Source organism: Nannospalax galili, unplaced genomic scaffold (genome assembly GCF_000622305.1).
Source record: "Nannospalax galili isolate Female #2095 unplaced genomic scaffold, S.galili_v1.0 scaffold806, whole genome shotgun sequence".
NCBI classification, from domain to species: domain Eukaryota; kingdom Metazoa; phylum Chordata; class Mammalia; order Rodentia; family Spalacidae; genus Nannospalax; species Nannospalax galili.
The window spans coordinates 2,594,412-2,603,821 of record NW_008355419.1 but is presented as its reverse complement, the minus strand read 5'-3'; the positions used below and the strand labels follow the sequence as shown (position 1 = coordinate 2,603,821).

The window sequence follows — 9,410 nt, the reverse complement described above, 5'->3', positions numbered from 1 at the left end:
GCTCATCCATTGCTGGTGGGATTGCAAACTGGTTCAACTCCTATGGAAAGCAGTGTGGAGAACTCTTAAAAAACTACAAATGAACCTACCATATGACTGGGTTTATACCACTCCTTGGCATATACCCAAAGGACTCATCCTATTGTAGAGGCACTTATACAACCATGTTTGTTGCTGCTCTTTTCACAATAGCTAAGAGATGGAAGCAAACTAAGTGTCCCTCAACTGACGAGTGGATAATGAAAATGTGGTTCATTTATACGATGGAGTTCTATTCAGCAGTAAAGAAAGAAGAAATAATGAAATTTGCAGGTAAATGGATGGATCTAGAAACTGTTATACTAAGTGAAGTAACACAGACTCAGAAAAAAAAACGACGTATGTTCTCCCTCATATGTGGATCCTAGCACCAAATCCTTTTAAATTCCAGGTCCTTTTAATAAGATGATGCTATACAGCAGTCCCTTCTGCATGAAATAACTACCATCATCATGACTTCGGCTGAGACTGACCGCTAAACATAGTCACAATTGGGCTTGTTGACAGTTGTGCTCATTCATTGAAGGAGTGCCAAGCAGGGTCACTGGACCCTCACCTGACTATGTAGAGACTAGAACCCACCACTCGTTTGTCACTCCATTTCTGGAAATGTCCCTGCCACCATCTCAGATGACGAAAGGTTTTAACTGAATACACCTTTGTCGTTGCATCATTTTTTTCCTTTCATAGTTGGTCATTATTCAAGGAGCATGTGTCACAAGATACAGTACAGAAAAGTTCATGTTTTTACTTAAATACACAATTATCCTCCCAGTTATAGTGGGTGGATTAGAGTTGATCATCTTTCTCTGTTGTGTCATATCAAAGTTTCAGAATTTTTAAAAGTATCACACAAACACTGAAGCAGTGAAGAGCTGATGGCTATGTTAGAGAAGGACATGTGCAGACATTAGCCGCACACCTGGCCTTCCATCTCCCAGATGGTAGGATGGACCAAAGACCAGAACTCCCAAGGACTCAGGAAGAGAAAGTGACCACGGGAATGAGAAAATAGCTGGATTTATTGTTGTTAAGAATGATCAAAACACCTTATATGCATGTATGAAATTCTCAATAAAGTTTTTGTAAAAGTTAAAAAAGAAAGAAACAGGAATAATGAATATAGCATTGTAAAAAGAAAAAAAGAAAAGAAAAGCAGCTGAGCTGGGTGTGGTGGCACACTCTTTTAATCTCAGGAGTCAGAAGACAGGCAGAGCTCTGTGAGTTCGAGGCCAGCCTGGTCTACAAAGGGAGTTCCAGTCCAGCTGGGGCTACAGGGAGACTCTGTCTCCAGACTAAAGGTAGCTGAGCAACCAGGGGAGGAAGCAAGCCAGTGAGCAGTGTTCCTCCATGGTCTCTGCTTCAATTCCTGTCTCAACTTCCTTCCATGACAGCTTGTAGCCCATAAGCCAAATAAACCCTTTCCTCCCCAGTTTGGTTTTGCTCAGTGTTTTACCACAGCAGGAGAAAGCTGACTGCAAGAGGGTGTTAACCTTGAAGCCGTACATTTTTATATTAACACTCACGGCCAGCCCCTCTAGAACCAGAAACTAGCTTCTGCTGATGCGGCATCAGAAGAAAGGTCACTGAGCCAAGCTAGGATCAACCCCCGGTGAGAACTCACTGGGCTCGGTTTGCCATAGCAGCTCTCTGGATTTTAACAGCTGCTGTGATTATATTCATTTCCTTTCGATGGATTCCCCGCCAGTCACACATCTGTCAGTTTCCCTTCCATGTACATCATGCAAGACAGCGTGGGGAGCTTGGAGCCGGGGATAAAGAACGGACTGCCAGGTGGGTGAGTCCCAGGCACTGGCACCCTGAGGCTGCGTGCTCTGCTTGGGCCCAAAGACTACTCCACCTAGCAGCCGGCTTTCAGGGGCCCATCCATAAATTATCTAATGGGCATTTCTGGAAGCTCTTCACACGATTGCATGTTGTGTGCACTGCGGAGACTTGGAGGTCACCCCAGGGAGAGTACAGGACATCATAAATGCTTCTGAGACTTGAGGGGACTCGGATCACACCTCAGCCCCCACAGGGGCCTTGGAGTCTTGACAATCTGGTTCATTTTGGAAGCACCAGCCTGATGGGGCCGTCAGCCCTGGGATTGCAGAGTGGGGCTGAAGCCAAGGACTTCACCTGTACTTGAACCCCTGCCCCCTTTTTAAATTAATTTTATTCGTGTGTGTGTGTGTGTGTGTGTGTGTGTGTGTGTGTGGACAGAGACAGAGACGAAGCAGGTGCGGGCAGAGGACCACTTGTAGGAATGGTTCTCTCAACTCTGACCCCAAAGGGGATAAAAGATAGTTTATTCCTGAGCCAAATACCAGTGACCATGGCCAGGAACTCAGATTTAAGTCACCCTAATTTCCATGTCCCAACCTGGTAACAATTTCATGAAGTTTTTATAGTAACAAAAGAAAGTCATAAATGAAGAGATCTCTGTCTCCGCTTTAGGCCCCAGACGCACCTGCGGGCATTCCTAGCGTTTTGATGGGTGGGGACAGCCTCACACCTACACACACCCCCCATCCCCCCGCCCCGCACCCGGTGAGGGCGGGGAACTCTTAAGCACACAGTAGGGTTCCTCTGGCTGGGAAGGCCGGGCTCCGTCAGGGGCTTCGGTTTCCAACAGGGAACAATAGCGGAGATGCGACACCCGACCGACAAGGGCGGAACAGACTACACCAGCACTGCCCCAAGACCCGGTCCCCAGGAAGGCCGCCGGCCCTCTCAAATACCGTGGCCACAAAGGCATCAAGGGTGGCTGCCCTTCTCAAAGATGGCGGCCAATGAGGCGCCAAGAGAAACGCCCTTCTCAAACATGGCGGCCACCCAGATGCCTTTCTCAAACATGGCGGCCACGGAGGCTTCAAGGAAAGCACCCTTCAAACATGGGAGGGCAGGTCGCCCGGCTTCCGGCCCTCGCACTCCGCCTTCAGACCGAAGTTCCGGAGGCGCCTCCAGTCCGCACTCAACTATAACCAACCTCGTCGGCGCGTGTCTGCAGACGCGGGCCTGTGATTGGCCATCCCGTGGTGACGTCAGACGCAGCGGCGCCGCGGGCTGGGGCCTTGCGGTTGAGTCTCAGCTGAGAGGCGTTAGGCCGGGCGCTGACCCCCATGAAGAGAAGGAAGGTGAGGGCTGCAGGGGAGGGCAGAGGGCCGGAGAGGGAGGTCGGGACACGGAGGGCCCCGCCTGCCCGGGAGCGGAGTTCAGCAACGCCCCCGTGAAGACCCAGGCTCGGTCCCGCGCGGCTCCGGAGGGGCCTCTGCGGCTCTGGGGTCAGTCCCGGAGCCGGGCGGTCAGACCCGGCAGTCGGCTGTCACGTGGGCCCGGTGCATCAGTGACCTCAGCCAGGCTGTGAAGAACCGGGCGCCGGCCGGAGGTGCTGGGCGACTGGGTGCTGGACCGCAGGGTGGCTGGAGGGTGCTGGGTGCTGAGTGCAGTGCCAGCAGTGGAGGACCGAGGCAGGGTGCTGGGTGCCTGAATCTGGACATTGACCTGGCGCGGTGGCCACTGGCATTGGGACTTCCAGCCCCTGTTGCTGATGCCGTTCGGAATCCACCTCGCCCTGGTTGTTTAGCGCATTGACGTTTGGTGTGGACGCTTAACCCACTGTCCCCAGTTTGCGTAGTGCTCTTCCCCTTCGGTCTAAGTGGATATTTTCTGGTTGACCATTTCTTGGTTTTTGTCATTCACCGTCTTCCGCGGCCAGCAGGCCTCAGCTCCCACACCCTTTGTTCTTCCTAAATATCCGTGGCCTTTGCACATGATTATATACAATTCCTTTTTTAGAAAAATATTTTATGCGTATGAATGTATTTGTTGCCTGTATGCGTGTAAGTGCACCCGTGTCGTGCAGTGTCCCACGAGGTCAGAAGAGGGCGTCGGATCCCCTGGAACTGGCATTATGGCATTATGGATGGTTGTTAGCGGCCATGTGAGGTGCTAGGAACCGAATCTGGGTCCTCTGCAGGAGCAGCCAGCTCTTAACCGCTGAGCCTTCTCTCCAGCCCCAGATTTTTGTTTTTGGTTTTTTTTTTTAGACCTGGGTTCATTCCCCCCACCTCCCCGAGCCACAGGAGTCAGGATTGGTGGTGCACATCCATAATCCCAGCATTTGGGAAATTAGAGGCAGGAGGATCCTGCATTCACTGTCATCAATGGCTATACAGCAAGTTTGAGGCCAGCCTGGGATACTTAAGACCTGCCCAAAAAAGGGGGCCGGGAGGGGCTGCAGCACCGTAGGGGTGGAGCACGTGCCTAGCATGCAAGAGGCCATGAGTTCTACACCAGCGGCCCCCCCCCCAATAAAAGAGTTAGGAGGCAGAAGCCACCTGCTTGGTGCTACAGAACTGGGACTGTCTTAGGGCTCAGGGTGAACACAGGGGCCACTGTCTGTTTCCTGTTACCCTTTGTCAGGGGCTTTGAGAGCCTTATAAGGAAGCCTGTCTGCTGATTATCTTGGCACTTTGACTTGAGTTCATGTCCACTAACTACAGGTGTTCCCAGAAACATAGACGATGGGGGACGGATGGCCCCAAGCCTCCACAAGCAGGCAGCCGACCTCTTATTTCTATTACATTTGTTCATCTGTGTGTGTGCACTGGGGCGTCCACAGCACATGTGGAGGTCAGAGAGGATGACTTGAAGAAGTCATCTCTCTCCTTACACTGGGTGGTTCCCAGGGATCAAACTCGCATCCTCTGTCCTCGCGGCAATCACCTTTCCACTAAGCCATCTCTCTGGCCCTTAACCCTGTGTCTAAACTCAGACATTTGTATGGAATGGATGTGTTCAGGCCAGAGCCCTCTCTCCTGGCAGGTGAGGGGGACGTGGGGGCGGTTATGGCTTCAGGCTCAGCAGCGGAAACCGCAGCCTCATGCCGCGTGTTCTCAGCTTCGGTCTGGTCTAGCTCACAGGTGGAGTGCGATCCTCAGCGCGACTACGGGCCCGAAGTTGCTCTACAGCCGGCTTGGCCCCTGCCCAGGACGTCACCAGCTCCACGTCTGCCAAGACAGCATGTCTGGTAAGCCCCGTTATCAAGGAGCACCCAAAGATCTTGGCTTGCATCCACTTCTTCATAGTTGGCACTCTATGGTGTGTCGTATGAAACACAAGACGCTGACACTGCATGTGTGCTGGAGGACATTTCAGAGTACGTGTGGAATGTGACCGGCATCATGCATTCAGAGCAGGGTGCGCTCTGCAGTGGAGGGTGCTCTCTGCAGTGGAGGGTGCTCTGCCGTGGAGGGTGCTCTGCAGTGGAGGGTGCTCTGCAGTGGAGGGTGATCTGCAGTGGAGGGTGATCTGCAGTGGACGGTGATCTGCAGTGGAGGGTGCTCGTGCTCTGCAGTGGAGGGTGATCTGCAGTGGAGGGTGATCTCTGCAGTGGAGGGTGCTCTGCAGTGGAGGGTGCTCTCTGCAGTGGAGGGTGAGTGATGCAGTGGAGGGTGATCTCTGCAGTGGAGGGTGATCTCTGCAGTGGAGGGTGCTCTCTGCAGTTCAGGAGCCACTTTCCTGTCATTTGTCCACTGTATGAGTACACATGCATGGAAATGCGTGACCTGGGTCCTACCACACACCCTTGTGATTGTGCCACTTTGAAGGAGGCCTGTCCAGGGTTGCTTTGCCCCTAGACCTTAAGAAGGTCAGGTGACCAGGAAAGGATGCATAAGGCTGCCGTGCTTCACGGTGCCCGTCAGTCAAGTCCTCTCACCCTTAGATGGCAGGAGGTGGGAGGGTCTGCTTCCCTGAGGCTCCATACCAGGCCGAGCACATGCTTTACTGAGGATTCAGTCTGCTGCTGCTGCTGCTGCTGAAGTCAGCTTGAATATCTGCTGGCCCTGCGATGTGCCAGGCAGTGTTTGCTGAATGAAACACAGGTCTGTGCCTTTGGGATGGGGGTCACATTCTGGAGAGAGGAAACTGGGTTCGTTTACTATGATTTTTTTATTGCATCTTTTGGGGACCATGCGTGCCGTGCACTTGTTTGGCAGTCGGAGGACAGCTTGCCATATGGTTTTCCCTGCCCTGTGGGCTCTGGGACCAAACCCTGGTAGGCAAGCTTGGCAGCAGGTGCCTTTACTCTCTGAGCCATCTCTCTGGCCCCTACTATGATTTTAAAAGGAAGCAACCATGCGCTTCAGGAAATGACACCCCTGGGAAAAAACTTGGAGAAGTGATGCTGGCTCTGTGGCTCACGTGGCTCTGTGGCTCACGTCACGCACGAGTTCAGCCCGTGTTGGGTTCTGTCCATTGGTGGCAGAGCAGAGGATGCTGTTGCAGTTTCAGTGTTTACAAGTCTCAGGTGGAAGAACGGAGCCTCAGGGATTGAACCCTGTGCCTTTGCTGAATGGGTCTGGTTTTCCCATAACATTTTTCTCTCCTGGCAGACTTCCTCATCACACGAGACCTCAGACAGACGAACTTCCAAGAAGTTCAAGCATGACAAAGGCCACCTTGCAAAGGCAGAGCCACAGAAACTTGTCCCTCAAAGTGACACTGCTTCTTTGCCAAAAGTGACCCCCACAGCCCCTTGTGAAAATGAGTTTGCAGATGTGCCTAGTGGTGAGTCTGCGGTCCCTGCCCAGCATGAGAGTGGGGCTCTTCCCCACCGTTGCTCCCAAGTGAGTATAGATCCCTCAGCAAAGACTGAAGATGGCCTGTCTACTCTGGAACCCAATGCCGCTGCGGCAGCCCAGGGGCTTAACAGCAACTCCACCAGGCAGAAGGAGCCTGTGCCCGGGGCAGAGGATGCTCGGGTGCCCCAGCTGCAGATGGACAACAGCATCTTCCTAGACGATGACAGCAACCAGCCCATGCCTGTGAGCCGCTTCTTTGGAAATGTTGAGCTCATGCAGGTAAGCGTTGCCTCTTCCTCTCCCAGTATGCGGGCAGCAAACGCACTTCCCACCATGAACCCCCAGATTACTGTGCACAAGCAAAGCCTCAGCAGGAAGGTAACATAAAGTGATCCTCTTAACCCAAGAGGAGAGAGAGAGAAGATACTTGCCCGTGGAAGGTGGGCCCTGCCTGGAGCCCTCTAGGAGCGGCTGGGTAGACGGTCAGACCTGTGCGTTGGTGACCATCCAGCCACATTTCTGTTGCTGCCTCTTGTTTTGAGTCCAGTATCTTTCTCACCAAGGGACAGTGCCCTGACAGTCATGTCCAGGTCTAGAAGGGAGGCCCGCTCCGCAAGAACGCAGAGCAGGCGGTGGCGAATTACGGATTCAGGTGCTCATGCGATGGCAACACTGAAGCCCCTGTTCTCTCCCCTCTAAGGACCTGCCGCCAGTCTCCTTATCTTGTCCTTCGATGAGCAGAAGAGAATTCAGAAAAATGCATTTTAGAGCCAAAGACGACGAGGATGAGGATGACGCAGAAGTGTAGACAGCTCTCCACACATTCAGTGCTGTCAGCAGGCTAACGATTAGTTTTAAGATTTCTGTAAAATGTATCTCAAAGAGGACAGATTTTTAGTTGAACTCAAAATTGACTCATAAAAGTCACCAGCACAAGACAGCCACCTCCTGTGGAAGGTTCCTGGAGCCCTGAGCTGGTGCTGCTGCTGCTGCATGTGATGTCTTTGCGGGTCAGCAAGGGGCCAGGCTGCAGAAGGAGACTCCTAGGCATATTGGTTTGATAATGCCCAAGCTTCTTTTCCATTACCAAAATCTTACTGTTGAGATGAATTCAAAGCCAGTTCTTAAAGAACACTGCTGTTTATGAATGTGAAGCTAATTATTTACCTTGAGACTTCTGCAAAGTGCATATGAAAAATAAAATATATTTTGAAAATTTTTAAAAATTTTATGCACGTGTTTTGCCTGCGTCTATTTAAGTGTACCAATATGTGTAAATCCTGTGGAGGCCAGAAGAGGGTGTCAGATCCCCCTGGAGCTACGGAGCCACCTCATGGGTATGGGGAACCCAATGCGGATCCTCTGTAAGAGCAGCCAATGCTCCTAACTCTCCAGCCCCGAAAATGTTTTTAAAGCGGCCTTCTAGCATCAAAACTATCCTCTCTTGGGCTGGAGAGGTAGGTGGCTCCGCAGTCAAGAGCACTGGTTGCACCTGCAGCAGGCTCAGGTTCCATTTCCTGCACCCACATGGCAGCTAACAGCCATCTGTATCTATATAACTCCAGTTCCAGGGGATCTGATGCTCTCTCTGGTTTCCACAGGTATTGTACAACATGGGTGTACTTATTACATAAATGTAGGCAATACACTCATAAACATAAAATTTTTTTAATATTTTTAAAAAAGAACTGTCCTCTTTCAACTATTTGAGAGGCAAGGGAGGAAACGAATCGTGACCTAGGCCAGGACCACCCTTCAGACCATTGGCCAGCAGGAGAGGCAAGGCCCTTAGAGAGACCCTGACCATGAGGTGACACGGCCCCTTCCCATTGCTGCTGGGCTGGAGGCTAGCCAGCAGCGAGGTGCATGCATCTGTGCCCAGCTGCAGGTGTTCACAGGCCGTCCCCCACTGGGGCCTCTGGCCAAGCCTACCCCACCCTCCTGCATTGACATGTTCTCCCCACCAATTGTGCAGAGGCCCAGGCAGACCAACCAGGAGGAAGCCTGGGTCTCTGGACAGTGGGGGGCGGCAGGAAGGGCTGCCTAGCGCAGAAGGGCATGCTCCACTCGTCGGGAGCCCAGGGGGCTCACTGGCTGAGCTGTTGGGCATTTCTGACACGACGCAAACACATCTGGCTGTAGCCCTCCAAGAAGTGACTCACCGGAAGCCAGGGCAAGAACGTTCCAGCTCTGCTGCTGTTCAGACCTGCCCTCCCTGCAGGTTAGTGTCTCTTCTCTGCCGTGACCCTATTCCCACTAGCTGTGGCCTTCACCTACTCAATTTTCTGATTATTGATTAATGAACCATAATCTGAAGCTGTCGCCTGTGGTCATTTTCTGATTGCCGGGGACAGTCATTATAACGAAACTTCAGTGTCAAGTGATGGCACAGTGGGTGCTCCTCATCCATGTTCCTGTGAGCAGCAGCATCCTGAGTCACAACATGCCTGCTGAAGACACACGTCCATGCAGTTCCACCAAAGTGGGAAGTGGAGGCTGCTCGGTTCCTGGGACACCCTGCTCACGTGCAGCCCACCCTGTGATGGACACCCTGGGAGAACGTGACAGGACTTTAAACATCAGATCCTAGCAAGTGCCACTTTTCCCTTTCTGACTGGCTACCTGACTAGAATCCAGCAAGCCCCGTTGAGCAGGGCCGGCCAACCCTAGGAAGCTAGCAGGGTCCTCTCAGGTGGGAGCCAGAAGAGTCCGAGTTGCGGTGGAGGAGGCAGCACACCTAAGCCCCTTTGAGAGGCAAGAGCAGCCAGCAAGACATGTCCT

At 52.4% G+C, this 9,410-nt stretch overlaps 1 protein-coding gene across 1 annotated transcript; it reads left to right on the top strand.

Moving 5' to 3' along the window:
* Window positions 1–3,039: 3,039 nt before the first annotated feature.
* On the top strand, window positions 3,040–7,860 carry CUNH1orf174 (chromosome unknown C1orf174 homolog). Its single transcript, XM_008852678.3, has 4 exons — window positions 3,040–3,179; window positions 4,961–5,074; window positions 6,441–6,908; window positions 7,330–7,860. The coding sequence occupies exons 1-4, from the start codon at window positions 3,165–3,167 to the stop codon at window positions 7,435–7,437; spliced, it is 705 nt and encodes a 234-aa protein (XP_008850900.1). The 5' UTR covers window positions 3,040–3,164; the 3' UTR covers window positions 7,438–7,860.
* Window positions 7,861–9,410: the final 1,550 nt, after the last annotated feature.

Bases quoted from the DNA above. Each gene is read 5' to 3' on its own strand.
- CUNH1orf174 (XM_008852678.3), top strand. The intron at 5,075-6,440 runs GTAAGCCCCGTT...CTCTCCTGGCAG, and splicing joins CTGCCAAGACAGCATGTCTG to ACTTCCTCATCACACGAGAC. The intron at 6,909-7,329 runs GTAAGCGTTGCC...CTCCCCTCTAAG, and splicing joins GAAATGTTGAGCTCATGCAG to GACCTGCCGCCAGTCTCCTT.